Source organism: Dendronephthya gigantea, unplaced genomic scaffold, assembly GCF_004324835.1.
Source record: "Dendronephthya gigantea isolate DGI-Jeju-01 unplaced genomic scaffold, DenGig_1.0 000034F, whole genome shotgun sequence".
In the NCBI taxonomy this organism is placed as follows: domain Eukaryota; kingdom Metazoa; phylum Cnidaria; class Anthozoa; order Malacalcyonacea; family Nephtheidae; genus Dendronephthya; species Dendronephthya gigantea.
In genome coordinates, this window is record NW_021163044.1 from 956,588 (window position 1) to 973,975 (window position 17,388).

The 17,388-nt window shown below is 39.2% G+C and overlaps 3 protein-coding genes across 3 annotated transcripts; 2 read left to right on the forward strand and 1 right to left on the reverse strand.

Moving 5' to 3' along the window:
- The first annotated feature begins 2,052 nt into the window (after positions 1 to 2,052).
- On the forward strand, positions 2,053 to 11,904 carry LOC114525561 (ATPase family AAA domain-containing protein 2-like). The gene is made up of 23 exons (XM_028546944.1): positions 2,053 to 2,214; positions 2,375 to 2,502; positions 2,615 to 2,709; positions 2,778 to 3,007; positions 3,680 to 3,816; positions 4,167 to 4,261; positions 4,354 to 4,497; positions 4,912 to 5,090; positions 5,326 to 5,467; positions 5,580 to 5,728; positions 6,195 to 6,443; positions 6,530 to 6,917; positions 7,038 to 7,429; positions 7,539 to 7,757; positions 7,934 to 8,036; positions 8,291 to 8,490; positions 8,775 to 9,020; positions 9,206 to 9,242; positions 9,324 to 9,488; positions 9,698 to 10,022; positions 10,134 to 10,705; positions 10,825 to 11,006; positions 11,260 to 11,904. Exons 1-23 carry the CDS (start codon positions 2,119 to 2,121, stop codon positions 11,293 to 11,295), a joined length of 4,509 nt encoding a protein of 1,502 aa, XP_028402745.1. The 5' UTR covers positions 2,053 to 2,118; the 3' UTR covers positions 11,296 to 11,904.
- Positions 11,905 to 12,409: 505 nt separating this feature from the next.
- Positions 12,410 to 14,006, forward strand: LOC114525346. The gene is made up of 4 exons (XM_028546605.1): positions 12,410 to 12,539; positions 12,761 to 13,012; positions 13,093 to 13,441; positions 13,529 to 14,006. Exons 1-4 carry the CDS (start codon positions 12,410 to 12,412, stop codon positions 13,824 to 13,826), a joined length of 1,029 nt encoding a protein of 342 aa, XP_028402406.1. The 3' UTR covers positions 13,827 to 14,006.
- Positions 14,007 to 14,157: 151 nt separating this feature from the next.
- On the reverse strand, positions 14,158 to 17,226 carry LOC114525563. Its single transcript, XM_028546947.1, has 8 exons — positions 16,843 to 17,226; positions 16,307 to 16,406; positions 16,109 to 16,183; positions 15,904 to 16,014; positions 15,415 to 15,729; positions 15,035 to 15,187; positions 14,756 to 14,815; positions 14,158 to 14,532 (listed from the first exon to the last, which is right to left on the reverse strand). The coding sequence occupies exons 1-8, from the start codon at positions 16,966 to 16,968 to the stop codon at positions 14,198 to 14,200; spliced, it is 1,275 nt and encodes a 424-aa protein (XP_028402748.1). The 5' UTR covers positions 16,969 to 17,226; the 3' UTR covers positions 14,158 to 14,197.
- Between the last annotated feature and the right edge of the window lie 162 nt (positions 17,227 to 17,388).

Below are 17,388 nucleotides of genomic sequence, written 5' to 3' on the forward strand. Positions count from 1 at the left end.
CATGCAGATATTCGCGTGTTTGCGCAGTAATAGTCACATTCGCATATATAGCCCTACGTGATAATTTGTTTATTCATGTTTCTCCATGCAGAATTTCACTATGGGAACAATCTCTTTATCATGAATATCTTTAGTCTTGGATTTCAAAGCTTGTATACTCACGTTTATAGTGTTTTAAAAACTGTAAACCGAAGGGGAAAATGTTAAATGTTTCTGTTTCAATGTCGCCCATGTTTTTAAAAAGAAAACTATGAAGAATTCGAGATGAAATTTGAAAGTCATGGTATGGCTACTTTATCTTTATCTTTTACTTCTTAATTATATTGCGGTTGCGGTGCACAAAGCCTCAGTATTTTTTTCTATACTACTTCTAGCTTCCTGTCGTCAGCGCACAGCGCAAATCACTGCTCACCAAGCCTACCAAGAGATTGGTTACAATGAGTTTATAAAAATATGTAGACGACTTGTAGCGTTTTTCTTATTAAACAAAATCGATTTACCATATTTATAAATAATATCGCTATTATACAAACGATAGCTATTAAGGAGGATACTTATTTCATTCCGGCCATTCCTCGGTGTTAGTAGTTCTATCTTTGAATCCTAGCCTGCAGGTGCATGTTTCAATCGTCGACGCCATTGGAATCGCATCATTACTTACCTTGGATCAGTCTTGTTGTTGATCGAGAAATTATTCGAAAAAAATGATCATTCCTCGATCCATCAGAGATCTTAATGATTATTCAAGTGAAACAGTTCCAGCAATTATTTAAGCACGAATACCTTTCATATTCGCTTCTACTTTTGAAAACAACGAACTGAAGAATGGCAATCCATCCATCAGCTGTGAAGATTGACAGTACATTAAAGTAAAACTAAATTAAAACGACAATATAGGACAGTTTGCCAATAATTTGGCGCCTGCCACATACACTTATTAATAAATCATCTTATTTGGCTTTCAAAGATATCTTATCTAATATGCATTAAAAGCTGCTTGATGGCGAAAATACATGACATATGTAATATTTCAGTATATTTAAATATATTGAACACTTTTATTATGAACACTTATCATTTTTAAGGCAGAACGTTTTGCATAACACATTATTATTATTTTCCTTTGTCATTTAATGACAAATATATACTCGGTATAATGGAACGGCAGGTGTGCTTCTCGATAAAAATTATTTTGAAATGAGACGGTCAACTTTGACATAGTTGCGTGACTGTTAATTAAAAAGTCGTGTTCCCGATAATTGATGCTCGTTTCAAATCGAATATTATGAAGTTGTTACGTTTCAAGGTGTAGATTTTTATCGAAAACGCTTTTAGTATTCTATAATTCAAAGACAAGATGCATAAGTCAAATATACGCATGCTATCTTGCGCTTGAAGATAACTTTTTTCCAGCTGTTGGGAGCCTGTTGTGCCAATTATTCAATTATCCTATCTAGAACTCGCGTTGACGAATGTGCCATCATTTTGGGAGTTATTTTCATCATCATTTTCATCATCCTTTTATCGCCAAATCAGTGGTGACTGTTTTTTTTTATCTTAGACTAAACTTAATCAGGTAATACTCTTCCTATTGGCTTGAAAATTGTTATGAGTTTAAACCCGCTTAAACGTCGGATGATCCGGTATATACTCTCTGCGACTCCAGTTATTCTTATAGATGTACGAAGTTTGCTTTTATCAGTTAATGTGGAGTACCGAGCAGTCTTTAAATTTGAAGGTAAGTAGTTTATTCTTATACAATTCATAGCACTCTCAAATGCTGTGTGTGCGCTATTTCCGTAGGCATACATTCACGAATATGCAGTTGTTAAACAAGTCGCAAGGCTGCGCACTTGTGTACCACAACAGTTCAGTGAATTTGGGTAGAAATGGCGCTGCTGATGCGCACCATCGCGCAGTCACGCACGTACCATCATCGCGCTGATGACCATAATTAACGCGTGGCGTGAGGTGACCTCGCGCGAGACCATCACGCAAACAATGATCTCGACCTAGTCTCTTGAATGTCCCTAATGGCGCGGTCAACCGGTATAATGGCTGACCAATCTTTCGTTATGGATAAATTGCCAATATTGTGGGCTACTTTTACGTGTAAATATGAGTAAAGGTGATAAAATGAAAGGCGAAACATTAACTACAATTTCTCCTGCGCGTCCAAGACGCCGATCGGGAAAACAAGTGCAAATAGATAAGGTACAATGCCATTTTCAAATGACTGTGAATTTATTACCGTCTATTCATATATCATAAAATTCATGATAATAGATTAGGTTAGTTTCTGGTTACCGATCTGGACAGGATTCTCGCTTCGTTAAAAAACTTTTAGGTTTATTTATATTCTCTTTTTTATCAGGATTGCTTACAAATTGATTCAAGTGAAGATGAGGTAAAGGGACCCTCGAGAAAACGAAGACGCCAGGAAGATAGCACAAAGGAATCAGAAAATATTGCAAAGAAGCTTCGTTCAAGACCAAGAACACGGTTGGTGTCCAAAAATATCATTTAAATATCTATCCCTATTTCCTTGTAATCACTTTATGTCCCCTACGGGCAAAAAAATAGACTGAAACTGGATTTTTTTCGATGTAAACAGGTCCTTTAGTTTGGATGTCGAATTTGAAAGTCCGCGTAATTTGTTGATATCCAACAGCAAGTTACGAAACAGCGTCTCGTCTGCGGAAACAAAGCGTAAGCATTTGCTTTTCCGATATTTTGGTAAATAGGGAAATGTTCTTACAAACGGCTTGCCTTTCCAGGTTCGAAAAAACAACAAAAGAGCTCCAAAACACTGAAAACAGGAGACGAACCTACGGCTGTGAGACGAAGCCATCGAGAGAGTCGCAAGGTGTTTCAAAGTTTGAATGAGCATACTCTTGTTCGTAAATTAGTCGGCGATTATTTAGCTCCAAGCTCGGAGCAAAGCTCTGGAAATGATAAAAAACGAGGATCAGTGCTGGAGGATGGTGAAACGGACTCACAGGGAGAGGTCTGTTGAAATATATAAACATTTCTACGAGAAATTATTATTCAATATTCATTTTAATGCATATCGCTATTCCTATTCAAATTTCCCGCCGAAATCTTTATCATTACTTTGCTGCAAGTTTATGAGTTCATTTTTGTTGTCTCGCAAAGCTCTTCATATGTTATGTCTTAATATTATACTTGGAAAATATATTGTTACTTTTCTCAAATATTATGTAATCTTTTCTGGAATTACTTCAGTTACCATGGCAACAACATTATTGATCCAATATCATATATTCTACCAATGTTGGTATTTTCCCCATTTGGGCATATACAACTATACACATTTTACTTGCGGTGACTTGCTGCTCATTTCAGATTCTGCTTGATGGTATTTAAGATGTATGCGGGAAACATCAGCATGACCACCCATCAACCACCTGCATTTGTTAAATATCATCTGGCAGAGTCCAGATAATCCAGATAACCTTCTAAAGTTTGCCACATTCTTGACATATGAGCTGCTAAAAGTCTATCATTGATAATAACCCAGAATTTGAGTTGCAGTCTGTTTTAAATATTTTGGTTGGTTTGTATTGGGGAACTTCTTACGTTACCTTTGGTTGGAAATGCAGGTTTAACTAAAGGTTGTTAGGTTTACTAAAGCTAAAGGTGTCTTTTTGAATTTCAGAATCAATCGGGTTATGTCAGCATGTATGACATGATAAAGGGTAAAGCAAAATCGGACAAAGAAGTTGATGATGATGATGAGGAAGATGAAGAAGAGGATGAAGAAGAAGATGAAGAGGAAAAAGATGATGAATCTGAGTAATGATATGTTATTGCTAAGAGCTATGATCTGTTGCGAGGAAGTTGAGATCCTTGGGGAGGGGGTACGACGATCCTTGGGAGGGATGTAAGATCCTTAGGGAGGGAGGGAGGGATGGAGGTAAGATCCTTGGGGAGGGAGGGAGGGACGGAGGTAAGATCCTTGGGGAGGGAGGTAAGATACTTAGGAGAGGAGGAAGGGTCCTTGGGAAGGGAGGGAAGTATAATCAGTGGGTATAAAAGATCGTTAGTGAGAGAGAACATATACCAAATTTGTGTAAGATATCTTTAGCTTGCAATAGTCATGTAAATTCTATAAAAACCAACATGAAATTAAAAATCTGGTTCAGGTCTGATGATGAAGAGAATACACCACAGCGAAGATACAAGTTGAGAGAAAATAAGCCAGTCACAAAACGATACACAGCACCTCCACCTAAATCTTGTACGTGCATTACTGTGTTTTGATTTTTCAAAAATGTAAAACTAAATGGTGTATCAACTATCAGTTGTAATTCCCTCTATTTTATTCAACAGATCATGGCTCACGACGGGGACTATTCTCAGGTTCTCAACATCATATTCGGGAGAGAGCTTGCGCCGACAAACAGCCATTCTCACCTGTTAGAAAAAAGTACAAATTGAAAAGGAAGACGATCAATGAAAGTTCAACATCGTCAGGTACAGTTATCGATCTTTGAAGATAGGGAAAGATGGTAGTAATATAACGTCAATGTGATTGGTGTGGTCTTTGAGTGGTGCTATAGGTGTGGTTGGGTGTAACTGTCATTGAATACCTGGTTATAACTGTCATTGAATACCTGGGTATAACTGTCATTGAATACCTGGGTATAACTGTCATTGAATACCTGGTTATAACTGTCATTGAATACCTGGGTATAACTGTCATTGAATACCTGGGTATAACTGTCATTGAATACCTGGTTATAACTGTCATTGAATACCTGGGTACAACTGTCATTGTTTTTGATTACTCACCAACAATACTCGTCAATAGAATGCGTATACCAACCACTGCATCTTTAACGCATGCACTATGCAAAGCTCTTAATACGTGGCTTCGTTCACTACTAGATGAAGACGTTGATGATCGAAAGTTTGAGCGACGTAAAGCAAAAAGTATGGCGAAGGCTCGTAACCGCTGCCTGCCAATGAACCTTGATGTTGGAGATCTTAATAAAGGTGTTCTGGCTGATCGGGAGCGCATTGGATCAAGCTTAGCTGATGTTGATCCTATGAATATTGACAGATCCGTAAGTTATTGAGATGAGATTTGACACTGCACAAGGCGGCTTATTGGACAGGTTTGCACATGCAGATATTCGTGCATCCAACTGCAGTTCAGTTTCCCCCCCCCCCACCCCACCCCCTCCCCCCCAAAGCAGCCAGATTGGTCCTCATTTTTCAAGAATTCATACAGTTGTTTGATGACTTTATTTATATGATAGCGAGTTGAGTTGAAGTATAACTCGGATCTTATTTTCTCAGATCACATTTGAAAGTATCGGCGGCCTCGGTAAACACGTGAGATCGTTGAAAGAAATGGTCGTGTTTCCTTTGTTGTATCCTGAAGTCTTCGAGAAATTCAAAGTGAACCCGCCGAGAGGAGTTTTATTCCACGGACCACCAGGTTTGAGTCGCAGATTTTGAATATATTTCATACCATACGAAAAAATTTCATAGGACGAATGTCATACCAGATTGGCGACATTCAGAATTCACGATCATCTTGCATCTCTTAGGAACAGGCAAGACGCTAATGGCTCGAGCTCTGGCTAACGAATGCAGTCAAGATAACAAGAAAGTGGCGTTCTTTATGAGGAAAGGTGCAGATTGTTTAAGTAAATGGGTTGGGGAATCTGAGCGACAACTCAGACTTCTTTTTGACCAGGTACACACACGTCTCTTTCATCACTATTACTGATGGTCTACATACATCTGTTTACATGCGCTTACATGCTCTGTAATATTCACCTCTGGATTCTAATATTCACCCCTAGTTCCGCGTACCACAAGCTAGTCAGCAGTCTTTACATTGACACGTTGTAGGACTGCGTTACACTTGTGGAAAAGTAATTGTGTTTCTTTTAATCAATTGTGTTTGCCTTGTGTTAAGGTAAACTTATTGGTTTCTTGAAACGAAGCTTGCTTGTGTGTTTTGTCGTGGGAGTTGTCTTACCTCTCCCTCTTCTGCACAGCGGCAAGCAAACAAGACACTTCTGCTTTAGATAGCTGTATGAATTGCATTGTCTGATGATACTATAGCGACAATCTTATTTAGTTAGGAGCTTGTCCACAGTCATTTAAATTATTAAATCTCAACAGCTTTAACAACACATATTCACCTCATCTTCTAGGCATTCAAAATGCGTCCATCAATAATCTTCTTCGATGAAATCGATGGTTTAGCCCCAGTTCGTTCAAGTCGTCAAGATCAGATCCATAGTTCAATTGTCTCAACGCTACTCGCCCTGATGGATGGGCTCGATAACCGAGGGGAGATTGTCGTCATAGGTGCTACGAACCGTATAGACTCCATCGATCCTGCTCTACGAAGACCTGGCCGTTTCGATCGAGAATTCATTTTCCCACTGCCCGATAAGCAGGTACTGTCAATTTGAACTAAGTCAATTTGAATTGAGTTTAACCAACCAGGATTGTTTTTACGTTATTTAATACATATGCTCTTCAGGCTCGACGTAATATCCTGACCATCCACACGAAGGCATGGCAACCAAGATTGACTCAAAACTTCGTCAATGAAGTCGCGGATAAGTGCGTTGGTTACTGCGGGGCGGACATTAAAGCTCTGTGCACCGAGGCTGCGTTATTCGCTCTACGACGTCGCTATCCGCAGATCTACGCCTCAAAGAAGAAACTCGTGCTGGACGTTAGCAGCGTCCGCGTTAGCGGCAAGGATTTTGCTAAAGCGATCAAGACAATGGTCCCAGCGTGTCAGCGCGCTGTCGTCTCACCAGGACGGGCGCTCTCGAGCTCAATAAGACCCTTACTACATGAAGTCTTAAAGACATCGTGGAGCATGCTTACCAGGATATTCTCACCAGCAGTTTGCAAAACAGGTAATCTAGTTCAGAATCGGCCCAGTAACGGATCATTATCTGTTGCTTAAAGCGCTCGAAATGTACTTGATTGTCAGTGAATTCTCTTTCATCTCTACCTTATTTGTTTGTTTATTTTAGTCGGAGAGTCATCGCCGGGAAGTTCTTTGAACAACTTCGCCGTGAGTGACTCGGAGTCCTCCGACGATGCCGGTGATGAAGCGGACATATACGAGATCGATCCGAATTCTTCCGAAGCTGCTCGAGAAGCGAGAGACGCACGTGCTGCGAGACGTGCCGGAATCAAGACCTCCGGGGTTGCCAACCGCTTTCATTATTTCGATGAGAATCCCATGACGTCAAAACTCGTCCATCGCCCGCGATTTCTGGTCTGCGGCCGGCGCGGCATGGGGCAGTCAACACATGTAAGCCCAGCTTTACTGCATTCGATGGAACATATTCCAGTTCATTGTTTAGATCTTCCGGCGCTCTTTGGATGTGCATCTAAAACGGCTGAAGAAGCCTGCGCACAGGTAAGGTTGCCAGTCTTGCGGGCTGGCCTCCTCGTTTCGGTGACAATTTTCAGGGATATGAACAACTGATGCAACTCAATCTCTCTGACTTGGTGCATTTTTCTTCCAGATCTTTCGAGAGGCACGCCGTGTTGCGCCTTCTATAATATACCTCCCTCATATCGACTCGTTGTGGGATACAACTACGCAGACATTAAAAGCAACATTCCTCTCGCTTGTCAACGATCTCCCCCCTGGTTTGCCACTTTTATTATTGGCCACATGCGATTTACCGTCCTGTGAAATACCACAAGACTTGGCTGCGTTGTTTTCGCGCGGCTGTGAGCAGGTGAGTGTTTTCCCTCGTGATTTGATTTCGTTATCATAGAGTGATGGTCTTGTTGTTGTTGTTGTTGTTGTTGTGAAACTGTTAGTTTGCTCCTAAGATTAAACCTCTTTCCTATTACGGTCCTCAATAGGCCTCAGTGAAGATCCCTAATCATAGTTTTCCTGTTTCAAACTCAGGTATTCGAAGTTCTTTATCCGACAGAGAAGGAGCGAAGATCTTATTTAGAACCTCTCTTTTTAACTGAAGCTTTTAAACTACCCTGCGTAGAAAAAGCGACGAGTAAGTAGTCTCTTTGTTAAGATTTTTACCGTTACGTATATATAGTTCTTATAACTAAACATAATCACAAAATTTCGTCTAGTTTCAAAAAGAATAACAAAAGATATCATCAATTAAATACTGCAGAATGGCTTTCTATTTCGAGAACCCTTTTGAGTCCTGATTGGCTGAAATATGAGCGCGATATGAACTGGATAGATTCGGACCAATTAATCATATAAAGTTTAATCATAAATCTCCATCTTCTGTTTCAGAGACAAAGAAACCTCTTGAAGTTCTGCCAGTTGCTCCGGCACCCGAACCACGTGAACTAAGCGTGGCCGAACTCGAGAAAGTGCGTGATCAGGAGGACAACACGTTGCGAGAATTACGAATCTTCCTGAGGGAAATTACCGTGAAATTGATGAGCGACAGAAAGTTCAAAGAATTTTATAAACCAGTCGATTTGGAAGAGGTAACTATATATGACCCAAAACACGCACTGCAGGGCTCCTCATGGACTGTAGAGCACTAGGGAGTTTTCGTAAAAAAACGGGGGGAAAAGTGGCTCAAGATTGGTATTTTTGTATACCATTCCTTTATGCCACCATAGTTGAGAAACTGTGCTGAATAAATATAGATATCTGGTTAAAATTTTCACCCAGCTTTCACAATAATCTGTAGTCTTTTTGGACGGCTAAATACAAGAAGAAAAGTTCAGAAATGAGTTCATCTTCTTGCCTCTTGATTTTCTGCTAGGTCACAGATTATTTGGAGGTTATTGAGAATCCAATGGACCTCACTACAATGCTTCAGAAGGTGGACGGTCATCAGTATCAAACATGTGCCGAGTATTTGAACGACATTGATCTCATAACAAGCAATGCTCTGGAGTATAACCCCAACGAGGATAGCACAGATCGCCTGATACGTCATCGAGCATGCGCGTTGAAAGATTGCGCTCATTCGTTGATCAAGTCTCAGTTGGATTTGGATTTTGAAAAGGTATTACGTCCCAAGCATCATTGGTACTCCCCAACCACCTTTGTATCCACCAGGCACTATTAGTTTCCCTTAAGCACTATTGGTACCCCCCAAACACCCTCGGTGTTCCCGAAGATCAGTTTGCGCTAGGGAAATGAATCTCTCTTGTTATAGAGACACGTGCTTATTATTTTGTTCTCGTTTAGGCATGTGAAGATATTGCAGCCTCGCGTAAAAGAAGAGGTGAGTTGTTTCTTTTCCAATCTGATTATTTTGTACTAGCTGAAGCTACATATCCTCCAATATCCTCTCGTATCTCTCAAGGTGATTCAAGGAATATCTGCGCTCCGAAGTTCTTCCCAGTTGCGCCGGCCAAGGTCATCACTACTGTCGAGAATCCTCCTATCTCCGAAACCCAGCAGCCAGAGCCAACCACGAGAATGAGCCGTCGTGTGCGAGGTCTTGAAGCAGAAGAGGCAATTCCGTTAGGTTTGTATCAAAGAAAAATATAGTTCATGCACTTTTCTTCCGCAAGACTCTTCACTAATTTACATCTCTTAAAAGTAGAATTGCATTGCAACTTGCAATGTTTATTATGTTCGGAATAACGCAAAAGCTGACTGTAATAACCATTTGGTTAATTACACATCGTTCACTATGTCGCTGCTTTTCTTATATTTCAAATAATTCGTTCCTAGAAATCATGCCCACGAGATCAGCTTCGCACGTTCAGAAACCAGCGGTTAAAGATACGAAGGGTAGCGATGACGTTAAGATCGTGAGCGAGAAGACTAGTCCAAAACGAAGAGGAAGGAAGCGACGTGGTCGTTTTAGAAGAGTCTCGACTCCGGCAGTGAAGGAATTTACATCAACGAAACAACAGGACAGCGAGGAAACGAATGATAGAATTGAGGATGAAATAGGAGAATCTGTAGTTACAAATGGACACGATGATGTGGTAATTGTGGATGAAAAGGAATGTGAAAGTAAAGAATTTGACGTGGAAAGTGTAAAGACGTTGAGGTAAGCATTCAAGTTTTATTTCTCTTTATATTGAGGCGGGGATTCCAGTTTACAAAAAAATGAATATTTTCTGTGATTAGCAAAGTTGAGATATTGTTTTTCTTTCTTTAGCACGATCGAAGACGAGCTTGCAGACAAGTTGGCAGTGAACGAGGACAACCCAGACGTCTTAACGAATCACTACATCAACTCACTGCGCATGCGAAACGATGTAAAGACAGCTTTGAAAACGCATCTCGACAGCCTGAACACTGAAAACATTTCCGATAGAGTCAAGCAACAGCCGACGATCAAGGATCGTCTGAGCGAGGCAGAACTTAGTATTGCCACCAGTGAGATTAGCAACTGCGATTCCAAAGACGTCGCTGAGCTGGACAGCATGCTGTCCACCAGCCCGTACCATAATGGTCTCCCTCATAATGACACGGATTTCGATAATGACGTCACCCGTACCACTGATAGTGACGTCACCCGAAATAATGACGTCGCTAGTCAAGATGACGTTACCAATAACGATAATAGCAACCATATTAGTAATGATGTCACTAACTGTAATGATGTCTCTAAATGTCACGACATCATCACAATAACTTCAAATCGAAATTCTCCCGTTTCTGACGATGATAAGGAATTGAGCAGTGTCGAGAAGTCTAAGAGAGTTCTTTTTAGTGAGATAGAGCCAGGTGAATATAAATTAGTACTTTACATGTAGACTTAACGTTTGCGAGACTGAATCATTAATGTGGTTGTTGTAAAACTTGCTTGACTCGAAGATGAAACTATGTCCATCCAACTATTCTAGATGCCTCAATGGACACGTCAGAGCCTTCCGAAGAAGATAAAGGAAGATTTGAGCGTCTATTGTTGGAGTACGTTTTGGCCACAAACAAGATGACAATTGAGAGCTTAGAACTGTGGCATACACGAATAAGACAATGTATATTGAAACACAAGAAAGATGGTTCTCGATCACCATTGTATGAGGTAAGATCACTAAGATTGTGCTACTAAACCAACATTGTACTGATGCCACTTCAACAGATATATAGAGACCTAAAAGTCTGTTCATTATTAAAACCTGTTTCTACTACAATGAATAGCTAATATGATGTCTCAAAATACTGGCAAATCCAGTCTTTGGATTAATTTACATTATGGATTAATTTAATTATTCTCGGCTGTATTTTATTCATATCTGCATAAGATCAGTTCACAATCATTTTTTTTCTTTCAACAGGCTTTGCATTCGTTGTTGGACCGCTTAAAGATTTAACCATGGTTGGATTGTGGTTTTTTTATTTCACAGATATACAAAATGATTTCGCTGTTCGTTTCATTCGTGATAAATTCCATTATCATCTCTCAAACAGTTCCTTCAAGACCTTCCGGGATAATATTCATAATCTTGTAATATTCTTACCTTAGAAACACCGATAAGATAACAGCATACGCTGTTTTAGAACAGTATTAAATGTAATTAAAGTTTAGTATTTTCATCTCTGTAAAGAATCACATGTCTTTCTTATTTTCTTAAATCGGAACTCAGACAAATGTCTTTGCATATTTAAAGCACTATTTCAATCATCCAATCGTCGATTCCTGGTGATTTTTATTTCAATAACTGCAATCTTATTTTGCCATTAAATGATTTGGCATTGTAAATGATAAAGTATTTAAGACCAGTCTATTGATAACACGAGCTTTTTTGTCAAACTTGATAAATCTGTTGTATTCAGTACGTTTATTGCCCACTTGGGTAGTACTTGCTAACTAATCTCATTCAATGTAATTAAATGTCACTGTGATTCACACAGCACACAAAAAGTTAACGAAAAGTTGGCTCGAACACTCTCAGTTGGTAAATTAAAAATATCTTTTTTCCTAGCCGTTTGCTAGGAACAATCAAGAAAAAGTAATTTATAGTAATAAGACGTTAAATGAAGCAAATTTTTATTTGTTTTCCCTCCTAATTCGGCTCTTTGAAGTTGTTTGGCCTCTTCCAGAGGTATCTGCCATCTGCCTGTCAAAGACAATCATCTTAGGAGGTGATGAGCGATGTTTAGCAATTACGAAGAGAGTTGTGAGTTGTTTATCTTTCAGGATTCTTTGAAGCTGTTCCGAAGAACCTAAAGAGATCCTACACTGTGATATACAGACTTTATTTTTTAAAAAAACCTCGATTCGGTCATGATTTCCAACTCGAGTAATACTAATCAGCTTCCAGACCAACGCAGCAATATTTACACGAAATAATTTGAGCCTCCTGATTCAACAAGGATGTGTAATTAGATGCGATATTGAAATCTTTTCATATGATGACAGCTTGAAGGGCTTTATAGTCGCAAGACAGCCTATTAAAGCGCTTTAAATTTGCAAGGATCACAAAAATGGTTAAAACGAGTTGCATTAGGTCTGTTGGTTTTCTCAGCCTTGCCATTGCTGTTCCTCTAATTGTCACTGTTGCTGAAATCTGCGAAGAGACTAAGAGCGGTGTTATGTTTCGTGAAGCTTTAAAAGGTAATCATTTTCGTGTTTTCTGTTGGAGAATTCTTCAGAATACATGACAAGCCCAAAGTGAATTTGTTGTTTATAACGCATAGCTATCTTACTCTCCCTGGACAGTCAGTAAACCAGGTCATTGCACCAGTGCCTGGTATTAAATGACATTTATAGTGAATGTACAGTTATTTTGGTTCAAATGTACTGCATACCTCTTTGTTCTTTACAATTTGTACCAGGTCACCGATTAGTAAACAGCCTGTTGGACACAATTAGCTCGCTATCAATCGTGGAATGTAGTTTACAGTGTTTACAAGAAACAGACTGTCAGTCCGTGAACTACAGAAAAGAGTTAAACACGATGAAGGAACACGACTGTGAGCTGAACAGTGAAAAAGCATCAGTTAATCCTGGCCATGTCACTAGAGATGACTCATTTACTTATTATGAAATAACAGGAACAGGAAAGTCAGCCAAAACTTGCACTAAAGGTGAAATATTTTACATTCAACTAGCTATAGTGACCTTTTCACACTGAGTGTTTTTCATACGGTTTCTATTTTACTGTCAGCTTCGCTTGGAAGCAGAAAAGATGTCCCTGGTAAGAGCTGTGGTCACATAAAGCTAAGTACAAATACATCAAGCTCCCAGGAATACTGGATCCAACCAGAACCAGACGAATCTCCATTTTTGGTTCACTGTGAGATGAGCCTATTTGGCGGTGGATGGACTCTAGTCTACAGCTATACTTTCACAAACTATGCTAATTTTTATTCCTCAACAAACGCTGTCAAACCTCGCCCGAGTTGGCGAGCTCCTGGAGCAGATGTGGAGACTTCGACAACACCTCCTCTCAAAGATACATTTGGTGCAATAGCTTACAGACTCTGGCGGATGATGGGAAAGAATGTTTTAATAAAGTAAGATAATCTTGTCTCAATTGTTTTCAGATCTTTCCACAGAGCTAAAAGCCCCACAATTCATCCTCCTTTCTTGTTGAATTGCAGATCGAACATAAACGACTGGTATGAATGTGAAGACAGTAACGGAAGCGTTGTGCTAGAGGTGAATGGCCCAATTTCTTGTAAACATGTCCGGGAGATTGCAGGATCATGCAGTTCCAATGCGGTACCGACATATATCTATTGGGAAAACATTGGACCTATGATGAGAGGAAGTACTACAGTCTACCGTTTTGATGGTTCTACTTCAAAAGGATACCCAACACACAACTCGTGTACCAATGGTATAAAGAACGAAAAGAGAAATGTAACAAATCCCTATGGCCAGATATTGATAAGATAGCATTCTAGGCTGACCACATTGTGTTCATAGATCATATACAAATGTCGATGATACTCCATCATATAAAGAAACAAACTTTTGTCTTACGCGTTTTAGCAATCTTGTATCTTGCTTCTAAATGTCGCAATGTTTTGTATATATATCAATGCTTTATTAACTGTTGTTTAACATGTCTATACAAGAGTGCTCCAGACGGCTTCTACGTGAGTAAAATCTTAGTAAATACCAACAAGCCGTTGACAAAGTAGTATATAATCAACCTGAGCGTCCTAGTGTAGGAATGTCATTTTTAACTCTCATTATAATGTATTTACCATTGCTGAATGCTAATAATGCTCAATCGTTATGCCAGAACTGTTGTCTAAGTTTAACTATTCGGTCGGATTGTGCTTATAATATTTCTGTCTAATGGCAGTCGCTGTCTCAATATCCTTCATTTCTTCGACGCTTTCAGCCAAAGTTTCCCTTGAGCCATGCCTTCGTCTAAATTTATTCAACATATCTGCACATCGTGATTCCGTCTTGTCGCTGTCCTCTCGTATCACATTAATGTCATGTTGATGAAAGCCTAGCAATCGAGCAAGTCTCTCCCAATCTCCTGCAAGTAAACTGCTCAAACGACCTATTTCTTTCGCATTAAAGTCATCATTTAAAATCCCTTCTTCGGAATCATTTTTTGGTTGATGATTCTCGCCACTTGTTTCCGCTGAATGAAACAAATATGAGTTCTTTATTAAGTGAGCTTATTTCTGTTATTATTGTCCTTAAAAATAAAATGTTTCACAGATTTCAAGATTTCAGAGAGTATCTAGCACAATACATCTTCAGCTTTGGTGTTAAGCTACGAAATGGTGGAAACAGTGATTTTTTTAATTCTGTATGCATCTGTCCTTAAAGTAAACTATGATGCTACCTAAATTTCTGGTTACCTTCAATGTGTTCTTGTAATGTTTCCGTACTTGCTGATGACGTTTTCAATCGCTGGTACGCTAGTTAATGTAAAAAATTATTCCGGCATTCTTACTCAGAGAACTAGAAGACTAGAACCACAGCAGTAAGTTACAAGCGGTTAAACTAACTTGATACACTTAAACAGCTCCTAATGGTTAAGGAAACAAACCTGGGATTGATATCTCATAGCTTTATGAAAAACAATATCGTTTTAGTTTCCGAGTCAGTTACTGCGTACAAAAGTTAGGCAGACTTACATTCAGCTTCTCTTTGGTTCACTCGCCAAAACACAAATCCTGCAATTCCCAGAAGTACAAACAGCATTACCACTGAAGATACGGTGCCAATAATAATTGAATTATACTTCTTTTTGTCTTTGTTGTATGTACTTTCCGTGCACAATTGCTCTCCTGTATATAAATATATATTTGGAGAAATCAGTTCGAGGTTTAAATAAGATTCGCCGCCAACTTACGAGTTGAATATATCACGGAGTCACTCGATGGGTGATTGTGAAAAAGAGTTTAAACCTTGGTCCACAGAGATTGATTGTGTTTTGAGTGATGTTGATAATCATGATGATAAAAAGTGGTGGTGTTTGTGAGTGTAATTCTGTTGAATGATAATTGACATTTACCATTATCCTTAAGAACAATCCTATGTAAACTTTGTTGGGTAGCTCCTAGCGTGTTGCTGGCAGCACACTGGTACTCGCCGAAATCATCTTTCCTGTTTGGTGTTAAAGTGAGATGACTAGCTCTGGTAAACAGCGATGGTGCAATCTTGAGATCAAACTCAGCCACTTTCTGTCGATCCATCGCCTGTTTGCCTTTGTACCAAGTAAATTCAGGCGCAGGATTTCCTTCCGCTGCGCACTTTAGCGTCACCTGATTACCAACACACGACGCCACAACGGTGGGTGAAGATTTTCGTCGCAAAATTGACGCACGCGCTTTACGAAGAAAAAGAAGATGTTGCAATACGTATGCTTATATCTCTACGTGACATTTGTCTGCATGAAGGCAAACCAATTTCCCACCTACGGTGCATTCCTCTCAGGAATTACGTGACCGTCCAATATAGAGAGTACAGTACTTCCTACATTGTGAAGTCAATCGAGACTTACCCAAATCCAGACCATCGCCGACTCCCTGCGGATTGTTTGCATTAGGAGTGGATTTGGGAACTAGCGACGCTTTCTTCCTTGGTTTTGGAGTGCTGTCTTTGTGGTAGAATACTGTTGAGGCCAGTAAAAAATTCTTAGATCACAAGTATTGAACAGCCACGTTTTTAAATTTTGAAGTCGACAAGCAGATGAAATAGTCGCGTACCTAAATTTCCATCATGTTTGTCTTTTGTTTCAATATTTTCAACTCTTGTTTGTGGTATTTGGTTCTTCGTTGTACCTATGCAAAAATGCTTGAAAAGCTCAGGGCAGCCAGTCAGGTATATAGATACTTGTTTTGTAAGAATGCCTATGACTTTTAGTCTTGTCAATTGTTGCCTTACTGCAAAAGAAGAGTTTATACCTTTATGAGGATTTCCTGGTTTCTTTCCAATGTAATAGATGCTGTTCGTTAGTTGTGATTCATTCTCAACATTAGACGTTCTTTGTGAAGAAACTTTAATCTATATTAGATGACAAGTACAGAAATTACCTTCATTGATATACAAGTGTTACTTCAGTATAGAAAAATCTGAATTATCAATTCATTTTTAGGCCTCACTTGTAGGTTAAGACTGAAGGCGATTGGTTAATTGGTTAATCATAGCATTTGGCCATGAAAGTCAGAAATATGGATACATTTTGAAAGTGAAATCTCATACAGTAACTGTATTCAATTGCAATCTTATTTTGAACTTAGAAACATCATCATTTCTGGTGCGCTCTTGTAAATTTCTCAACGAATATATAACAAGATAGTTTATATCGTGGCTATGATTTTCATCTTTTCTGATGAAGCATTTTAAGAACGCGGACAAAAAGATCTTAAATATCAAATCTTACCCGTTAAGAAGCTGTGTTGTTCAGATAATAATAAACTGAAACATTAAACCAACTTACCGTTTTACAACGTGCAAAGTCCACATGTAAAATTAAGAAAACTGACACTGTAATGCACCACCATTTACTTCCAGCGGTCCAATATAGTCTGCGCGAAGTAATAGTCTTCATATCAAGATATATCATTTACATTTTTCAAAATACACCGACTCACGCAACTGATATTTGCAAGCTATCAATTTTGAACGCATGAGTGAAGTCCGACAGGTACTGTATTTGTGAAATGTAAGATGTTAGTCCAAGATTGCGGGCAGTACAATTTATGAATCTGAAGATGCTGAAATGCCATTCTTTGAATCGATGAAATGTGCCAGTCGTTTTCATGCCGATTATCCCTGATCCAAGCTATCGACAACTACTGAATAACCCAGATATTCTGGCAATGGAATATGCATGCCTACTATAATCTATAATCCCTTTCATTCAATGTTTGTGACTTACTGACGTCCTTCAGGAAGCATTTCATCCTGCTATTTTGCGTAATTGGGCTGGGGTTTTTTTTTAGAAGTATTCATAAAGAGAGGAACTCTTGAACCTTGAGGGAGA